The 20,246-nt window shown below is 39.3% G+C and overlaps 3 protein-coding genes across 5 annotated transcripts in view; 1 reads left to right on the top strand and 2 right to left on the bottom strand.

Moving 5' to 3' along the window:
- The window catches only part of LOC110097485 (uracil-DNA glycosylase, mitochondrial), a 50,126-nt gene extending 40,033 nt beyond the window's left edge, over nt 1-10,093 (top strand). Inside the window, exons 5-7 of one of the 3 annotated variants that reach the window (XM_028696418.1) lie at nt 6,347-6,482; nt 6,728-6,811; nt 7,102-10,093. In XM_028696418.1, the coding sequence (XP_028552251.1) occupies nt 6,347-6,482; nt 6,728-6,811; nt 7,102-7,246 (365 nt within the window). In that variant the 3' untranslated portion in view covers nt 7,247-10,093. The remainder of the gene's footprint in view (nt 1-6,346; nt 6,483-6,727; nt 6,812-7,101) is intronic. The other 2 variants (XM_020823861.2, XM_020823862.2) reach the window with 2 other exon arrangements.
- Nucleotides 53-6,330, bottom strand: LOC114580023. The gene has a single exon (XM_028696417.1). It carries the CDS (start codon nt 4,814-4,816, stop codon nt 377-379), a length of 4,440 nt encoding a protein of 1,479 aa, XP_028552250.1. The 5' UTR covers nt 4,817-6,330; the 3' UTR covers nt 53-376.
- Nucleotides 10,094-12,501: 2,408 nt separating the features above from the next.
- Nucleotides 12,502-13,733, bottom strand: LOC110097494 (UPF0496 protein 4-like). Its single transcript, XM_020823875.2, has one exon. It carries the CDS (start codon nt 13,567-13,569, stop codon nt 12,604-12,606), a length of 966 nt encoding a protein of 321 aa, XP_020679534.1. The 5' UTR covers nt 13,570-13,733; the 3' UTR covers nt 12,502-12,603.
- Nucleotides 13,734-20,246: the final 6,513 nt, after the last annotated feature.

Genomic DNA, 20,246 nt, shown 5'->3' with positions numbered 1-20,246 from the left:
TTCTGTACGAATATTCTGATTGGATTTGGTCTGATGTGTTTGGTTTTGGATTCTGAGAGTTTAGATTGGTGGTTTGTTGCTTTGCTGAGCTGTTGAGCTCACTCTTGTTTTCTGGTGGTTTTCAGGTTCTGGGAAAGGGAAGGAAGTCCAGGACTAGAGTTCAGAGTTCTGATCCGTATAGGTATACTTTTGATTTTTGTACAGTCATGGCTTTTCTGTTCTGTCTTTCTTTCCGTTTAAAAGCCATGTACTGTATTTGTAGATGATTATTTTGAGGAAATGAAAAGATAGATGTTTTGTTCCGCTGTGTTCGATGATTTATAGTAGCTCTGTTGTTCTGTGTTTGTGTGTCTGTTGAGTTTAAGTATTTGGAAGATCAGTTCAGTAACCAAATTCCAAAGCCAGATCCTGGATAAGAAGGGTTTGGTCGCGATCCAGCTCGGGCGGGATCCGTCCCCGTCGGGTCGGGTCGTGACAGCTGGGCTCTCAATAGGTGTTCCCTCAACTCTCCCAACACCTTATCCCTCTCCTCCAAGTATTGATCCACCAGATATACCGTGGTTGCTCCCTTCTGATAATTCACCAATGGTGGTGGATCCCTTCCATAAAGAATCCTGAAAGGTGTGAACTGAGATGCGGTATGGTAGCAAGTGTTGTACCAATATTTTGCCCATGGTAGCCATTTGACCCACTGCTTCGGTCTCTCCCCAACAAAGCATCTCAAGTAAGTCTCCACGCTCCGGTTCACCACCTCGGACCGTCCGTCTGTCTGCGGGTGGTATGCTGTACTACGCTTTAAGACTGTACCTTGCATCTTGAAGATCTCCTTCCAAAAAGAGCACAAGAATACTTTGTCTCGATCTGAGACAATAGATGCGGGGACCCCATGCAGTCGCACCACCTCTCTGATGAACGTCGAGGCTACAGTAGGAGCAGAGAATGGGTGTCGTAGTGGAATGAAATGGCTATACTTGCTTAACCGATCCACTACCACCATGATGACTGTATACCCATCAGACTTGGGTAATCCCTCAATGAAATCTATGGTGACTTCCTCCCAAATCTTATTTGGCAGCACTAATGGCTGCAACAAACCACTAGGGGCACAAGCTTGATATTTGTTCCGCTGACAAATATCGCATTTACTCACCATGTCTTCGACATCCCTTCTTAGCCCTTTCCAAAAAAATTCGGCCTTCACCCGCCGATAGGTCTTTTCCACCCCTGAATGCCCACCAATACTGCTATCGTGGTACTCCCGTAGAAGAATGGGGATGAATGCTGATTCACGGTGTAGTACCAACCTCCATTTGTATAGTAATAGGGAGTTCTCCAGGTGATATCCCTTGACCCCTCCTTCTCCCTTCTGGATAGTCGCCCGAATCCCCTCTAGCTCTTCCGCCTGTTGATTTTCCTTTACCAATTCTCCCCAGTCTACCCATTGGGGTACAGATAGGGCCAGAAGTTGTGAACAATTCACACGGGAAAGAGCATCTGCCGCCTTATTTTGAACCCCTGGTTTATACTGAATCTCAAACTCATACCCCAAGAGTTTGGCTAGCCACCTCTGGTGTTCTTCTGCCACCAATCGCTGCTCTAGAAAGTACTTGAGACTCCGCTGATCAGTACGAACTATGAATCGTTGCCCCAACAGATAAGGCCGCCATTTTTGAATAGCCAACACAATGGCCATCAGCTCCCGCTCATAAACTGACTTCAGCCGCGCTCTAGCTGATAAGATCCGGCTGAAGAAGGCAATCGGCCGATGATTCTGCATGAGTACTGCTCCCAAACCCACTCTTGAAGCGTCAGTTTCAACCACAAACTGTTGGGTGAAATCAGGAAGTGCCAAAACTGGAGCACTAGTCATGGCTTCCTTCAGATTCTTCATGGCTCCCTCTGCCTTCTCTCCCCACTGAAAGTTGTCCTTCTTCAACTGATCGGTCAAAGGACTTGCTATGGAACCATAGCCTTTGATGAATCTCCTGTAGTATCCCGTTAGTCCCAAGAATCCCCGTAGTCCTTTAAGGGATTTTGGTGTAGGCCAATTCACCATGGCCTCTATCTTGGTGGGGTCAGCTGCCACCCCATCATTTGAAATGATGTGCCCCAGATACTCCACCTCCTTCTGAGCGAACGAACACTTCTTATGGTTGGCATATAGCTGATGCTCCAATAATGTCGAGAGTACCACTCCAAGATGGTGGAGATGGTCCTGCAGAGATTTGTTATACACCAATATGTCATCAAAAAAGACCAAAACAAACCTCCTCAAGTATGGCTGGAAGACCTGATTCATCAGGGCTTGGAAAGTGGAGGGAGCGTTAGTGAGCCCGAAAGGCATTACTAAAAACTCATAATGGCCTTCGTGTGTCCGGAAGGCTGTCTTCTGAATGTCTTCAGCCCTCATCCGAATCTGGTGATAACCTGACTTCAAGTCCACCTTGGAGAAGATGGTCGCTCCCCCAAGCTCATCCAAAAGCTCATCTACCACCGGGATAGGGAACTTATCCAACACAGTCTCCTTATTGAGGGCCCGATAATCGACACAGAATCGCCAACTACCGTCTTTCTTCTTCACTAAGAGTACAGGGCTAGAAAATGGGCTCACACTGGGCTGGATCACCTGTGCCTCCAACATCTCTGTTACCAGCCTCTCAATCTCCTCCTTCTGAGCATGAGGATATCTGTAAGGCTGCACGCTGATGGGTGCTACCCCGGTTTTCAACACAATAGCATGTTCCCTGGTTCTGACGGGTGGTAAACCCTGGGGCATCTGAAACACTGTGGAGTGCTGCTGTAAAAGTTCCTGGATCTCCTCAGGAATGACTTCTGGCTCTCTTTCGGCCTCCGTGCCTACTTGCTGTAACTCGATCAAGTAGCCCTCCCCTTCATCTCTCAAAGTTTTGAAAATGGACTTCAAGGCCACTCTTGCTCTGCATAAACTGGGGTCTCCCTGTAATGTCACTTTCCGGCCCCCCTGCCCATACTCCATGTATAACTTCTTCCAATTCACCTTCATCTCGCCCAAGGACTGGAGCCACTGCATCCCCAGTATCACGTCAGTGCTCCCCAAGTCCAATAGTAAGAAATCTTGCTCTGTCTTCTCTCCTTGCAATGTGAGGGTCACTCCCTTACAATGCCCTTTGCAGCGCTCCTTCTTCCCCGTGCCCAAAATGACTCCTACGCCTCTCCCTTGGGTCACCGGTAGACCCACCTTCTCCACGAATCTGCAAGCGATGAAGTTGTGGGTGGCCCCACTATCAATTAGAACCATCACCTTGTACCCTGCTATCTCCCCTTCCAGTTTCATGGTGGAATGCGATGTCAGTCCTGCTATAGAGTTGAGGGAAATCTCCACCATAGCCAAATGAGGGTGCTCTCCCTCCTCTCCATCCTCCTTAGCCGCTCCTTCGTTCTCTTCCTCCTCAGAATCTCCTACGATGATTACATGTAGCGTCCGCTCCTTACACCTATGCCCAAGTGTAAACTTCTCATCACAGCGGTAGCAAAGGCCCTTGGCCCTTTTTTCCTTCAACTCTGAATCAGTCAATCTTTTGAACCCCCCTAGATTTACTGCTGTAGTGGTCCTCTCCTTGGCTACCTCCTTATGAGGAAGGATGATAGTCGCCTTTGGGCCTCCACTCATGAATGGTGCTCGGTAAGTGGGGTAAGACACCCCTGATCTCCTCAGTGGCTCCACCTTTAGCTTGTCCTCTACCAACTGTGCAGTCTCCATGATTTTCACTAAACCATGGGGATCAACTACTCTGATGGCTGCCCTGATGTGGGGCTTCAATCCCTTCATGAAATTCCCCTCCAGAAGGTCATCAGTAATTCCTCTCAATCGGCTGGAAAGCAGCTCAAAGTGCTTCCTATACTCTGCCACTGTGCCCTCCTGTACTAGAGCCACGAACTGCTCATAGTGTGTGCCCTCGCTAGACATCCGGAACCTATGAAGTAGGAGGTCTTTGAACTCCTCCCAGCTCCTCACATGTTGTCTTCCTTCAAGCCATTGGAACCAGGCCAATGCTTTCCCTTCCAAACAAACTGGAACCGCCATCAATTTCTCCTCTTCTGTGACGCCATTCACTGCGAAATAGCGCTCCACCCTGTAGATCCACCCATAAGCATCTTCTCCTTCAAAGATAGGAATCTTCAATTTCCTCGTGCGGTTATCGGCTCGGTTGAAGGTTCTTCCATCTCCCCATGTCCCCTGAGTGAATCCCTCTCCTGTTGGTCTTCCCCTCCTCTCTCCATGGTAGGTATTATGAGTTCCTCCCCATGGTGGTTCTCTTAGCTCCCCGTATCCCATACCGTAGTCTTCCCTTCTACCTCCATAGCCTCCTCCAGTGTGCGTCGTGGGTCCCCCTTGCTCCCACGGGGCACGATTCCCTTCCGGAAAACCCCCCATCTGAGTTGGCCACCCCTCTCGTATGCCATGGGGCCCTGCCGAGCCCATGTATGGTCGGCCCCCTTGACCACCGGCCATCCCCCAAAAACCGCCCACCCCAGACCCTTCTCCCCCTTCCTTCGACCATTGGCCCTGCACGCCTCCCTCACCTTGGATTCCTCCTTCTTCCCTAATTTGAAAATTAGGGTTAGGGTTAGAGTTCGGCACCGGCGATTTCCCTTTTTCCTTCGGATTTGATTGCACAACTTGGGCTTCTACCAATTTCCGGATCATCTCTTCCATACCCCCAAATCTTTCTTCTAGGTTTGAAAATTTTTCCTCCAACGACGAAAGTTTCTCGCCTACCTCCTCTTTCAATTGGCTCATCTCCCCCTCCAAGACTTCTACCTTCTTTGATGCCATGCCGTCTAGGATCAAAAGCTCTGATACCAAATTGATACGCCCTAGGGTTTCTCAATAGATATTCGTCTTCAATGATAAGAACTTCTCCACCAAATCAAGACAAACACAATCTCAAAAGTAATGGAAAAAAGAACAAAGCCTTTTGCATTAAAATCAAAGCAAATAACAAGATAAGTTTGTCCACTTCGAGAAGGACAAGGTCTCCCACTACAAACCCTAGGAACTAGTAAACAAGAAGAAGCAAAAAACTATTTTCAGCATACCCCTCAATGAACCCTAAAGACTCCTCTTAATACTTTCCCAAAACCCTCACATCCCTACATTACCCTTTGCAAATCCACCCTACATCTCCCCATGAAGCTTGCGCCCCATCCATTGTGGCCCTTAGATCAAAATAGGTGGGCCCAAGGCCCCCCCTTGGCTATCGGTTGAAGGAGCTGGCGGAGGAGGCGGAACCCGCCTCCTGTAGACCCGTGAGGGTCTATTTGGATGGACCGGTTCAGGGTGAACCGGTCCATCAGTGCCATTATGATTTATTTTCAGTATTAGTTCCTGTAAGGTGATTGATAAAATTTACTCTATTATTTCAATTCATATGTAATCTTCATCACATCTTGCCATGTGTGCACTACATTTACAAAAGGTGAGTGATAAAATTTTGAGCAAAATCAATTAAAGAGGAGAGAACAGACACAACAAAGACCAATAATACTAGGCACAAGTTTATGTAATTCGTGGAGTTCCACCTGTGTACATGTTACACAGATGTTAAATATTCCTCGAAGGTTCAAAAGAGAGAAGATTACAGTTGATATAAATATTGAAAAAATGTCATTTTATTTTTGTTAATGAGTGACGATAGTCACTTCTTTAATTTTTTGTAGAGTCTCTCCCTGCTATGGTTTAAGGGTTCGCCTCCTCTCCCCTCTCGCCTCTCCTTTCCTCTTCCCTCTATTTTCTTGTGGTTGTATGATGCATACAACAATTGATTTCTTCCTCTTTCGTAGTTGCAAAATGAGAATGTATCATGGTAGATATGATTGATTAAATGTGAATGGAGCTTGAATTTGGTTGCCAACATCTTGGAAAACCAGTGAATGGAGCTTGAGTTGGTAGCTATCAATCTAGAAAATGAAAATAGAATCTTATCCAAGATAGTTGAGGGAATCTAGATGCCCCGCCTAACAATTTACAATAAATTTTTGGCATATCCTCATTTTAAAATGTAATGGAGACCATGATAACGTTGTTGCATTCATATTGTAACTTTGAATTTTGTTTTGTAGCCACTTTATTATGGTCTTAATATTACTTTTTCTTTTTCACATTATTCTACTGCCTACCAAATTAATTTTCTAGGCGCTCTCAAGTTTGACATTCTCCATACTAAAGGCATTTAAAAGAAATAACTTCTAAAAAAAAGAAAAAGTAATATAATAGAAAAAAACTTTATAAATTGACGAATGCATGAAAGTAAATAAAAATTTTCTTTGATAAAGAAACTATTTGATGGTTTTTTTTATGCTTTAGTTAGAAAGCATCAGGCTAATTCTCATGCTACAAAAGGGTGGGAACCATTTACTGATGCTGTTATTCGAACAATATCAGAGAAGAAAAGAGGCATTGTTTTTATTCTCTGGGGTAATTCAGCTCAAGAGAAGTCCAAGTAAGTTCTCTGAATTGTTTTCTTTTACTCATACTCCCTTAGGCTTGTTAACTCAACTGTTCATCTTTTTCCTACTTTTGAACTATCAAAAGGCAATGCTGAAGGATATTTGATGCTCGTATTGAGTTCTCTGTCAGCACAATAATTTGATTCTGGCTAAATGAAGCTTCATAGTTCATGTAAATCTGTTAAATTTTCCATTTAAAACTTATTTTCTGAAAGATGCCTATCTTTTTTGTATGCAGACTGATAGATCCTACGAAGCACCATATCCTTAAAGCAGCCCATCCGTCGGGCCTTTCTGCTAATAGAGGCTTTTTTGGATGCAGGTTTGTCTTCGGTGTCTATTCTTAGAATACTACTTGGTTCCATTCTTCTGTATCTTGGAATCCTAGCTTTTTCATGGATATAAATCCGCTAGAAAGGGTTATGAACTTTCTGACAAGGTAAAAATTTTCAATGGTTAAAAATAGCTAAATCAGCTGGAAAAGGTAATCATATGGCTTTTATTTTAAATCCACTAATATTTCCCATTTAATTGACAAATTTTCTAGTTATTACATGAAATGAAGAAGAGATCAATATCTAAATTAATCATAAAGTTGCTGTTTTGGTGCAGGTCAATAAAAATTATTTTTATTGCATTCTCACTTGGTATGCGTGCACAAATTACTTTAGGAGTGCTTTCATCTGCTTGCATATGTGATTTGAATTTTGTTTTTCTATTTACGTATATGCCTTATAATTCAAGGTTTTTTATGTAATTTTCACTTAACTTGGATGTATTAAATATTAATAGACCGCTCAACTTATAATCCTTGCTAAAGTACCATCATGATATGAGAGCTTCTTGTTATATTTAATTAATCATTACAAAAGAACACTGCCATCACTTATCTCTGTTTTTTTAAAAAGTGAACAACAATGCAGCTATTACAATGTTGGATGACTTCTTATAATGTCGAATAGTGTGACGGGATACGAAACAACATGGAATGGGACAATGCAAGTTAAAAAATATATACTGGACTATCATAGATCTCATTGATAAGTCTTGAAATCAAATGTGATACTTGTTTAATGATGTGTTAAGAGATGTTAATGCAGATGCCAAAACGTGAAACTCCTCTTCATGCAAGAGAGCACAAATTTCCAAGTGATAAGGCCTTGAATTGTTCCTTGTACACACACTTGATTGAAGAAAAGAGAAAGACGTGAAGTTAAATGAAGGGATAGGAAAGCTCCTTTTTGAGCTTGTTGATTTGAATTTGGCTCCCACAGTCAATTTAGTGTGAAGGCAGAGTTTTGCTTTGAGCAAAGAATGTATTATATAAATATAAAAATAAATGAATAAATAAATATGTATAGTGATGTATATATTTTTATATTTTAAAATTCTATGAACTTCTTGGTATTTAAATTTGGATTTTCTCTTGATTTGGGTAAAATTTTATGTGATCGGTAAAGAGAAGTTTGAAATAAAATTATTAATGTGTGATATCGTGAAGATTGCATGTAATGTATATGGGATGATTTGGGAAGATATTGCAGAGGTTGGTTGAATATGATTTGGTTTAGGTTTTAGGAAAACGTTTTGGAAGAAATTTTTAGGATTATTTGATATCACATTAATTTAGGTGGTAATTTAGCATGCAAACTTCCAAAGGAGGTAATGCATTAAGAGATGGAGTATTGGGCATGAGTTTCTATTGTTTTAAGCGCAACTTGAATTACTCATAAACAAGTTGGTCGAGAAGGTAACTTAAGCGGAGGTGGTCGCCGTCTGTGTTGGCGAGTGCTAGTAGTTCGGATTAAAGCAGGCGGTAGGAGATGACTTGAGGCTTGAGGAGTTGGAAACAGTAGATGTGGAGGGGTCGGGTGTGGAGATCTACTAATGGAAGAAGAAGTGAAGCAGAGGAAGAGTTGGAGCTTGTGTGGGTGGAAGAGAGTCGAGAGCTTCGAGCTCTTGTTCCTTTTGACGACGCGAATCAGGCGACGTGAAGCGGGTTTACGCGTGCGAGGGATGGGCTTGCTGCTGTTCTGCGATGATGTAGAGGTATGGGTCGCCGTTTCTACAGGATTTGGCAGGTGATGTGGAATTTTTTATACAATTTTGATTTTTTTTTGTTTGCTTTTGAGGTCAACAGTAATATAATAAGTAATTTGATAATTAACACCTAATTTGATAATTTATAATAATTAAATTAGCTTCTAATTATATTATTTATCATTATAACTTATTAAATATAATTAAAATTAAAGTTAATAAGTAACTCATATTTAACATGCAAATTACATTCAACATACATTAAATTTAATTTATAAATAAACTAACCGTCTTAAATCTTGTATTACGTTGCCAAACAGTTTCTCATGATTTATCAGGATTTAACATATTTCACACCAAACAATTTTAGGATTTATTAAATCTGGATTTACATGTTTACTAAATTCCACTAAAGTTAAATCCTACTTGTTGCCAAACATCTTCTAATGGGAGTTGATTGTGTATTAGATAATGACGAGATTGAATCTTCTGATGATGATGCATCGTATAATCTTTTTGATGGTTTAGACTTCTGATGTCTTTGAGATACGAAATCGAATGTCTCATAAGGCACCCTAAAAAATTTCTAGTGTTCAAGTGTCGCATTGAACGAACAGCGATGTACAATTGTACATGCTTAATAGATGGCTTGGGGACATCTCAACACTGTGGATGCTCCTGCAGAAGATGGCATCCGGGCTTGAGGTTTGAAGGGTCCATCAACTTTCTCTAGCCATAGGTTGACCATCTGGAATATTTCTGTTCATACTGTAAGTAAAGCTGGATTCATTTTGCATTCAGAAACGAAAATTGATAGCTTTCCTTTAATTTATTTGGATTAACTGGTTTGGGATTTTCTGTTATCAAACATCTGCCAATGCGGTTGGCTAGCTTCAACCAATTAATCATTTCTCTTTGCCTTGCAAATCTCATATTCTTTCATATAGATTATCTTTCCTCGATTAAGTTCGCCTAACGTTACAAGATCTTCTGCGCCTGCGCTCTCTATCACTGACTTGTTCTCCAATGCGATATCTTATTTCATATTTTCTCTATAACAGGCATTTTTCCAAGACAAATGAGATGCTAAAGAGATTAGGCCTCTCTCCAATAGATTGGCAACTATAGAATCAATGATGAGAAGCTACAGGTTTTTTTATGAAATAGAGTTTTTGACCATATGCTGCTACTCTCTTCCAAGCATTTCTGTTTTTTTTTTGCTCTTAAATATGAGAGTGCTACTATTTATATGGCCAAATTTTGGACTAACGAATCTAACTCCGACAACTTAAATGAACTCAACTGCAGCAAGGATAGTTTTGTAATCTTCAGGAACTTGTCACAGTCCTCGTACTTAAAATTTTGTTACTTTATTTTGTTCGAAGTAGTGCAAAAATTGAAGGTATGTTTACGTAGTGGCAATATTCTTATTATACGTAGCTCTTACTGGGATTTTTGTTATTACGCTACTCCAGACTAGTTTAAACAGGAAGTCCTGCAATTTCCTTCTATATGTATATTTGGTTTATTAGCAGATCAATGAGTTATTGATATGTGCTTCTGACACTAATTTGGCTAAAATAACTTGAGATGGATTTTGGTTTCGTTTGGTATGGTTCATAAATTTTATTTTTGATGTCAATTTTTATTCTTTAAAAAAAAAAAAAAAGGAAAAGACGTCCAGTCATAATTTCTTTGTGAGTTTTTTTTATATGTTAAAAATAGGTAGAAAGCATAAATCAAAGCCGTATTCCTTAAACACACCAAGCTGAGGAAATTGTTTCTTAACAACTTCCAATATTGCTCATAGATTATCATCTAATGCCTATCATTCACCAATGTTTGAGGTCCGTCCGTCTTATTCTTTTGGCCTCTCCTATGAAAAGAATGACTAAGTTGAACATACATTGTCTAAAAATGATTAGAAAATGATATTTATTGGTGATAATTAATTTTCAATGTCTAATATTCATCTTTTTTGTCACTAAGGTTTCGTTAGAGATGGTTTTTTTACTTTCTTAAAATAGCTTTTTAATATAATAAATAAAACTATAAGATACAATAAATAAAACTTTTATTTTAAAAAATTATTTTAAGCAGTAAAAAAGTCTATCACAAATGAAGTCTAAATCTCCATCTTATCAAGATCAGCCAAAGTTGACCATCATAATTGCTTGACTTCTATATATTGTTACCTAACTTCTATCAATAAATAATATTGTATTTGATGACCTCCTTCTGGTTGCTTGATCTTCTTTCATTTCTAAGGATGTTTGGCAACCATCTACCATTGATATATGTCTAGATGGTCATTCCGTGTGGGCTTGGAGAGAGCCTTAATGAGGGAAAAGAAAGTGCTACATCAAGAGAGGAATATTTATTTTGATGTTTAGGATCCTTATCAAAGCTTACTCTTATGAATAATTACATCTCATGAGTTACCAAAAATTTTTTTTTTTTGCTTTGAAGTTATGTTTAGAATTGATTGAAAATAGATACAACTTCATTAAAGAATGTTCAAAGGCTGAAAGAAGAAATGTTAGGAGCATTCAAACTTACTGAAAATGCTCCAAATATTACCTGTGTGAGGAAAATTAATGTCTTTGAAAGAACTTTTATGTTTGAAGTTAATTAAACTTTAAAAAATAGGGCATTTGTTTCTACAATAATGAGTTTTTTTGGAGACATTTAAACCAATTAAGACAAACATACATATCAGATTCAAACCAAAAACTTCTTAATGGGTAGACCAAAGAGAGCTGCTTTACAATAATAATCAAATTTTATCAAGTAGAGTTCTTGAGGAGAGGGCTTATTATTCTCAATTAAGAAAACTTGGCTCTGGCCTAATTCTATTATAGGGATTTTAGGGTACCTCTGTCAGACTTCTCTTTCCTAAATTTAATGCAATAGTAGGATTCTTTTTTTTTGGGACATTTAGGCCATTTAAGGCAAACTCACACACACAACGCAGACACATGGACTCGAACCTTGGACCTCTTCGTTGGAAGCCTAAGCTCTCAACCAACAGGCCAAGGAGAGTTGTGTTCAATAGTAGGATTCCAAATGAGCATCCATATATACCTTAATATCCAAGGGTCAGTATGCTCAACTTTTTGGTTTTAATTCCAACCTCATAAAAAAAAACTAACCTTTTAATTCATTTTGAAAATCATGGTATTAAATTTCTAAATGATATGCAAGATAAATTAGTTGTTGTAATACAAAAAATAAGGCTTCTAATCTCAGTACTAATAGTGAAGTTGCTTGGCTTATCAACATGAGGATTGGACTCTCTTAGGATCACCACAAATCATTTGGCTCAATTAGTCAGATGAATCAAAGATCGCTAAAAAATCCATCAGCTTGGTGTGTGTAGTTGGTGCTTTTGGAGACGAATCCGGATGTGTTACGTCACCGAATGCACTGGGCCCCGGTGACGTGACATGCCCGGATTCGCCTCGAAACACGTTCGGATTCCGCACACAATAATTTCTCAACCTAGCATGAGAGAATCTCACATAATCGAGTACAAGTATGCAACTGATTGAGTGCACATGAAACAAGAAGGCAACTTCTCATGGACAAGCAGCAGAATTTGAAAGCAAACTTGAATGCCTGAGATTCTTCTTCTTTAAGAAGATGATAGAATAACTGTGAATGAATCAAAAAAGGGGCTGTTTGGTAGCAGGATTTAGGCTGGATTTGAGCGAAATCCAGCCAAACAACGGCCTAAAATGCAAAACCAAATCTCCCTGCAAATGAAAAGCCACCGAGACAGAAAATTCTGTTTTTTTCTGCTAAATCCCAGATTTCTGAAACCCTATTTTCTGCCAGATTTATCAAATTCATTGACTCGAGAGAAAGAGTTAGCTGATTAAATCAAATACTAGGTGCTTCCACCCAGCCCAAAGTATTCCGAGAAAGCACGATTGAACGGAGAACAGATCGACGATTAATGTTTCAGATCGCTTACCGTAAAAGCCCAGATTTTCATTAATATTAGTTCAAGCAAGATATAGCTGGCGCAAGAGAATTACCCGTTACACTGACATAAAAAAAGGCAGATAATTCCTAATTACACCTTCCCGGCGCAACCCTGAAGCACTGAAGGGCTGCCTCTCTCGTTTCCAAAGCCGCGCGGAAAAGGGTGTTAACGGCGTTAGCCAATCGATCCAAACCTTCCGTCAACTCTTCTATTGCCTCCTCCGCTCCCCGAACGGCGTCCCGTACCTCTTCTGTTACTTCCCCACTGCCGTCGTCCTTGTCCACGGCTACTGCCAGTTTCTTCACACTAGTCTTCGCCGCCTCGACCTCGCCAGCGATCTCCCCACAACAAAGCTTGGCCGAGACCTTCGCGGCAATCTCGTTATACGCTGCCGCCCATGCAAAATCGCTAGACACACGAATTCCTGAAAGAAAATCACCTTTCTCCCCCAAAAAGGCAAGGGTGGATCTCGCCACCAGATCGGAGACCGCCTCGACGGCGTAAATAGCGCGGCGAACGGCAGTGAGCCTTCCGCGATTCGGATCCTTGGGTCGAAGTCGAGAGAGGTCGTTGGAGTCGCACGGCGGTGCCGGTGCGGCGTCTGCAGCCTCCCACTCCGCGATCGCAGAGCGAACGCGGCAGCGTCGATCGGGGGAGAGCGACGACGAAGAGGAGATAAGGTGTAGGGCGAGGCGGACGAGAAGGCGGCCGTGAAGGATGTGATCAACTGCGGCAGAGATCGCGTTGCAGGCGTCGAGGAGGGCGACGCTGGAGTCGAGGTGAGAAGAGAGGGCGGCGCGATCAGTAACGGAGAGGGAGGGATCTGAGATGATCGCGGTCGCGTCAGCTAGAGTTTGGGTTAGCAGATCTATGGCGCGGGAGAGCCACGTTAGAGGGATTGATGGCGAGGAGTCGGGGATCGGGAGGAGGGAACTCAGCCGAATGATTAGGGTTTCTTCAAATGGCTTTGAGACGCCGCCGGCGGGCGTCTTTTTAGCGTTGAAGGAGAAGAAGAGGGAAAAAGGGGACGAATGCTTCTCCGTCAGAAACATCGGGCCGAAACGACACGGAAAACCCGATCTCTCCTGTGCGGGAAGAAGTTGGGGATTTCGCCGCTGCGAAGCCGGAAATAAATAATTGAAGGGCGGAGCATATGGGAAGGGGGTAAGAAGAAAGCGCGAAACTGGGATGTAACGGCCGGCGGAATACGGGAACCGTGCCGGCCCCGCGTGACCTTATTTCCTACAATACCCTTGCTTCCGCGCTTAATTACGACTTTCTGTAGCAGACAAAATTGAAATCAATATTAATAATTAGGAGTAATATTTTATTTTTTCAATAAATTAATATTTAAAATTGAGAAGAATTGTTTTTAAAAGAAAATTAGTATTATTATATTTTCGTATTATTTATTTAATTATATAAATATCAATACAAGAATAAAAATATTATTTTAAATACATATCTATAAGAAATGGTATAATTCATAAACAATATTTATTAAATTAAATGTTTTTTCATATTTATTTTAAAACCGGCAAAGCATTTTTTTTAATAAAAGGCACTTTATTTTTTTATTTAATAAAATAATTTGATTAGATAATATTTTAATGATGTAATGAACTGTTTCCTTTAGTGGCACCTGCGTAAATTAGTAGGAGATTTGGATTAATTTGATTAAAAAGAAGGGGATGGAGTAAATGGGGAGGACACGCCATTTGGTTGACATCAGAGTCATATTTTGTTATTGTTTTGTTCATTTTAATTGTGTGGACTGACGGGGTCCTATGTGGAAGATAGCCGGTCGCGTACGCAATTCTTCATAGAATATTGAAGGAATTATTAGCATGGACGGCCTTGATCTTTTAGATGGTCCGATCGCAGAAATTAGAGTATTCATGACAAGTCCTTGGCTGCTTCTTTTTTTATTTTTTATTTAGATCAATTAAAATGAATTTATAGACATATTATATATATAAGATTCAATTCAAAATTTTTTGATTGATAGTCGAAACTCTCAACTAATAAATCATGATAAGTGCATATGTTTGAGTCAAATTATGATCTAAATCTAATAAAAAAATATCATTTATAATATTTTCTAACCAAGTTTTTTTATTGACTATCTTTATTTTTCCTAACATAAGTCATATTTAACACAACTATTTTTCTAATTGGGTCATCGGAAGGCCGCTGTTTTATATCACCGAACCATTTAAGGCGACTCTCTAATCTTATCTTTCACTTGAGCTACTCTAACATTTTCACGAATATGTCATTTCGTATTCTGTTTCTAAGAGTAAAACCACTCATATGACGGCATCTTATGAGAAATCAAAATTTTTAGGTTCCTTAAAACTTGCGTTGTGCATTTCTATAAAAAAAAAAGAAGCAAAAAATACATCAATGGGCCGGGTGGAATGCATGCTGGATAAATTGCTGGGATATGTTGATCATTTGATGAAGAATAAATGGTTAAACCTACTGAGGAGACGAAACACTTTTTTTTGTATGTTCATATTCATCTAAATTAGATTAAGGTTTCGTTTGGGACGGCTTTTTTATTGCTTCTTGAAACAGCTTTCTAGTACAAAAATTTTAATTTTTATACTAAAAAGCTGCTTCAAGAAGTAATAAAAAAGTCATCCCAAACGAAGCCTAAATCTGTTATATGATAGCCTAAATTGGGTTCACTAAATTGCCTAAAATTATGAGCATATTCAGGAATGAACGGTGATAACCTAAATTGGCTTATCCCACTGAGTTATTTTTTATTTAAATATTATTTTTATGATACTGAAAGCTCAACCCATCCTCCGCACAGAGCTCACTGAATGCAAAATCCTCCACCTGTTCTGCTGGATTTTATCGTAATTTAGAGCATAATGACAACATTCTTTTATAGAACATCTAAAATTTGTTTTCATGTCCAAAATATTTCAAAGAAAATCTAAAGATTAGTTTTCACATCAAATGAGGATATTTCATTAATTGTTTTGGATAATGTTTAATTTTAATTTTTTAAATTGTTGGCTACCAATTTAAGTTTTATTTTAACTTTTTTTTTTTTAAATATGGTTGCCGCATAACTCATTCATATTTGATTTTTAAAGATAGTGGCTAACCAAAATGAAGATATTAGGTTTTGTTTGGGACGGCTTTTTTATTGTTTCTTAAAGCACCTTTTCAGTACAAAATTTTAATTTTTGTACTAAAAAGCTGCTTTTAGAAACATTAAGAAAATCATCCCAATGAAGCCTAAGAGACAGCTTTCTTGCTGTTTTCTAAAATAGTTTTTTAGCTAGATATTTTTATATATAAAAAAAAAGTTTTAGAAAGCGACAAAAAAGATATTCCAAATGAGGCGTTAGTTTATTCTGCCAGAAAACTACTTCCTTACTTTCAAGCCCATTCAATTGGGGTTTACTCAAATCTACCACTGAAAAGTATTCTGCAGAAGCCAGAAGCATCGGGTAGGCTCTTTAAGTGGTTGTAGAGCTGGGAGAATTTGACATCCACTACTTGCCTAGGTCCGATATTAAATCTCAAGCACTTGCAGACTTTGTAGTTGAGTGCACCGTCCCAGTATCCGATGTTCAACCAAGTACTTTGCCTTCTCCTCCATGTTGGACGTTGTATGTCGTTGGAGTTTCTGGAAGTTCTGGAGTTGGGGTCGGAATTCGGTTAATTTCTCCGCATAAAGTTACTCTTGAGTATGGGCTCCGACTCAAGTTTCCGGCAACAAACAACCACTACAGGAACAAACAACCACTACAGGAAAACACGCTATTACTGGTGGACCATATCCGATAACACGTAAAATCCGACGGAAGTTCTAGATTTTCGACGCATTTCCGTCGGATTTTTGTGCGCCGGTTTGGTGCGCGTCGATAAATGTCTTCCGACGTTTATAAGACGCTGGAAAACTTTCCAGCACAGTCTCCGGCGCAAAATATGTTAGTCAAAGCGTCGATTCTTAACTGATACTTTCGGTGACATATGTGCCGGTAGTTTATGACGTACAAATCTGATCGAAAATACCGGCGGATAAAACGCTGTAAGTTCTCCGTAACTAAGCTACGGCTTTTTACCGGCGTCGAAAAACGCCAGGGGATAAGACGTCGTAACGTGCGTCGGTATTTTTCAGCGGACAAAAGAACGCCGGCATGATTGCACCGATTTGTTGTATCGTCGTTTCCGTCGTATTTCCGACGACAAATTAGCCGGAAACCTGTAGCAATGACAAAAAAATTGCCTTCCTAGCCAATAATCAGATTTCCACACCTGCAAATATATACAAATATATTTCCACAACAGTTCTACAATAGTTCCACAGCATAAAGAACTTCAACAAATGCACAAAAACATAAATATCCATTAAAAGAAATTGTTCAATATGATCAACCAACTAAAAACATCACATATTGTTCAATATTACAGATTCAAAGAAATAAACAAGTTCATATGACTAAAGTAAACTACTCTGAATCCGTGGACTCCTCAGCCGGAGCTACCTCTTTTCCACTCATATGCTCCCTCATTTTGCGCATTTCATCCAACAATTGATTGTGTTGCTCCTGCATCTGCATTTGAACCTGTGCTTGCAATTGAGCTTGCTAATTAGCTTGTGATTTCCTTACTTGTTCTACCTCTGCTTGAAGTGCAGTTATTTGTTGAGCATGTAAGGACTCATGTGAACTGGATGCGAAGATGGATGCAATAGAGGAGGTCATCCCCTCGTATGCCTGAGCTTGCGAACCTAAACCATAAACTCTGCCATGTTGCATTCCTCCAACGGCCTGCGACCAGATGCGGTACTCAGAAAACTCCACAGAGCCGCCAGAAGAGCCCTCACCTGCTGCGACATGAGTCTCTCAAAGCCGTGTATATTCCTCATGTGAAAGTAGAGTATAAATATATATAATTAAACTAAAAATATCGAGTGGACCCAAGCTTCTCAAAATTCTTTCTAATTTTAACATTGTGCTGTCGCAGCCAACAAAAATCTTTCTGTATTAAAAAATATACAATATAGAATATATATGTTTATTAGCTTAAGTAAAAAAGAATAAATCATTTAATTAGATATAACATAAAAACTAATATCCAAAAATATCTCAAACTCTCTAAACCACATTTCTCGGACTTCTTTCGGGACTTTCTTTCAAGAAACATAAGGAGCATCAAACATGCTCCGTATGATGTCCCATATTTTATGTGTTGGTTGTTTTAATGGGTAGAACCTACAAAAATAAGGTTATGTGAAATAAATATATAATATAAAATAAAAATATTCGTTAGCTTAAATAAAAGAGAATGTACGTATGTGTCACCCTCAGGTGCTATCAACATTCTACCATCTGTCTCCTACTCTGGTGCAACTGGTGTCGAAGGTTCAGCTGCTGTCGAAGGTCCAGCTGTAGTAGGCTGATGGGGTGGTGGGGGATAGTATGGCGGAGCATATGGTGTATATGAATAAGTAGGAGGGGTACCAACATAAGGTGGGGGTGCGTAGTATGGGTAGAAAGGAGTACTCTGCGCGGGATCTGGTGAAGAAAATCAGGGGTCTGCTGAGTAGAACTGTGGGCTACTGGCTCTAGGAGTGGGTAAAGGCTGTGTAGCAGGCTGTGGCTATAGCAGGCTGAGGCTGTGTAGCAGGCTGAGACTGTATAGTAGGCTGAGACGAGGTGGTCCCCTCAATACGTAATGTCCTAGCTGGTCAAGATGCAGTGATGTTCTTGGTGCGCCTAATAAAAACTTTTTTTGATCAATAACGCCGTATTTACAGACGCAAAATATTCCGCCGAAAAGTCCGACGGTATTCGCGTGTTTTCCCGTAGTGAACACAGCATAGTACGAGCAATAGAGCTGGATTAATACTAGCAATTAATTGTGAGGTGATGAATCTAATAGTCCACACTGATTCACAACTAGTCACCTCTCAGGTGGAGGGGGAGTTTGATGTCCACAATCCGCAACTGACCCAGTATTGCAGCATTGCAAAGTTACTCTTGGCCGTATAAGAAAGCATCAGATCATACATATTCTCCGAGAGCTAAATGCAAGAGCATATGCTCTTTCAAAACTTACTACATCAACAACGGGAGATATTTATAAAAGAAAGTGTATCGAGGAGATCTACTTTCCAAGTATTCAAGTTCCGTGGGTCATACAATCAATCAATGAAGCAAGAGAGGTGTCTTGAATCGATCCCATCTGATCTTTTTTACAGGATGATATACTACCTGAAGAACCCATAGCTGCAACAAGACTTCAAAGACAAACGACAAATTTCACCATTATTGGTGATGAGTTGTATAAGCGCGCCTTCACCGGACCATATCTCAAGTGCCTCCCACCTCCAGAAGCTGATTATGCACTTCGAGAACTTCATTCAGGAGTGTGTGGAGAACATCTGGGAGGAAGAGCATTGGCTTAGAAGATCATGAGACAAGGATTCTATTGGCCTACAATAAAACATGACGCACTTGAGTTTACTCAAAAGTGTGAAAACTGTCAATTACATTCCAATCTCACTCATAAACCCACTATGGAGCTTGCATCAATACATAGTCCTTGGCCTTTCGCTCAGTGGGGAATTGATATAATGGGACCCTTCCTTATAGTCACTGGACAACAAAAATTCATCATCCTGGCTATAGATTACTTCACCAAATGGGTGGAGGCATAACCTTTGGCGAAGATTACTGAAGCAAATGCCAAACAATTCTTATGGAAGAATATAGTCTGTCGCTTTGGCATTCCTGCGAGAGTCATCACTAATAACGGGACACGTTTTACTGGGAAGATCTTTACATCTTTTTGTAAGGATTTTCATATTCAGCTCATTCACACAACTGTAGCCCATCCTCAAGCAAACTCGTCCGGATGTCCTGAGCCCCGATATTTTTGAGTGATGTGGCGCATTTTTATTGGTGTCTGGATTCGTCCGGACATCGGACACAATAATTTGCCCATTTTTGCAGAGCTTGCGGATTGGTCTGTACTCTGTTTTAAAGAGATCACAATGAAGGTAGAGATGCTAATTAATAATTATGTAAAAACTTGTTGGAATTTAATTAATAAAATTTGAATACAAATTGTGTCAGGTTAGCTTGATAAAAGCTGCATAAAGATCAATTTTAAAATCATTAAATTTATTTTGAAATTAATATCGTAAAAATTCTTCATATGTTATATTAATTTTAAAACAAATTAAATAGTTATCATATTCTTCTTCATATAATTTGTATAATATGTTATCATATAATTTTTTATGAATACAAGGTGTCATGATAGTTTTAAGTTTGAATTAAAATATAATTAAAAACTATATATATAGTTTATTTACCTAATATTTAGTATAAGATTATGTATATCATTATTTTACAACTAAATTCAAATTAAAAATTATGATGATATTCTTTCCATTAATACTTGTGAACTATTTTATTTAATTTCATACTTGAATTCACATCAAATTGATTAGTCCCTATAACATATTTACATATATATCATCCTACACTATTCTATTTACATATTTAACAAATAAAACTTTAATATTACATACATACCACCCATAATTCATTTTCTTATCAAATATGAGTGATAAAAATAAAATATATGAGTGGTATATTTACTATTAAAATCATATAAAATGACATGTTTATATTATTAAAATTTTGGATATTAGATATATAAATAAAATAATATAAAATGATACGTATGT

This window comes from Dendrobium catenatum, unplaced genomic scaffold (genome assembly GCF_001605985.2).
Source record: "Dendrobium catenatum unplaced genomic scaffold, ASM160598v2 fragScaff_scaffold_743, whole genome shotgun sequence".
Taxonomy (NCBI): Eukaryota; Viridiplantae; Streptophyta; class Magnoliopsida; order Asparagales; family Orchidaceae; genus Dendrobium; species Dendrobium catenatum.
The sequence above is the reverse complement of the archived record's forward strand: the minus strand, read 5'-3'. Positions and strand labels throughout refer to the sequence as shown.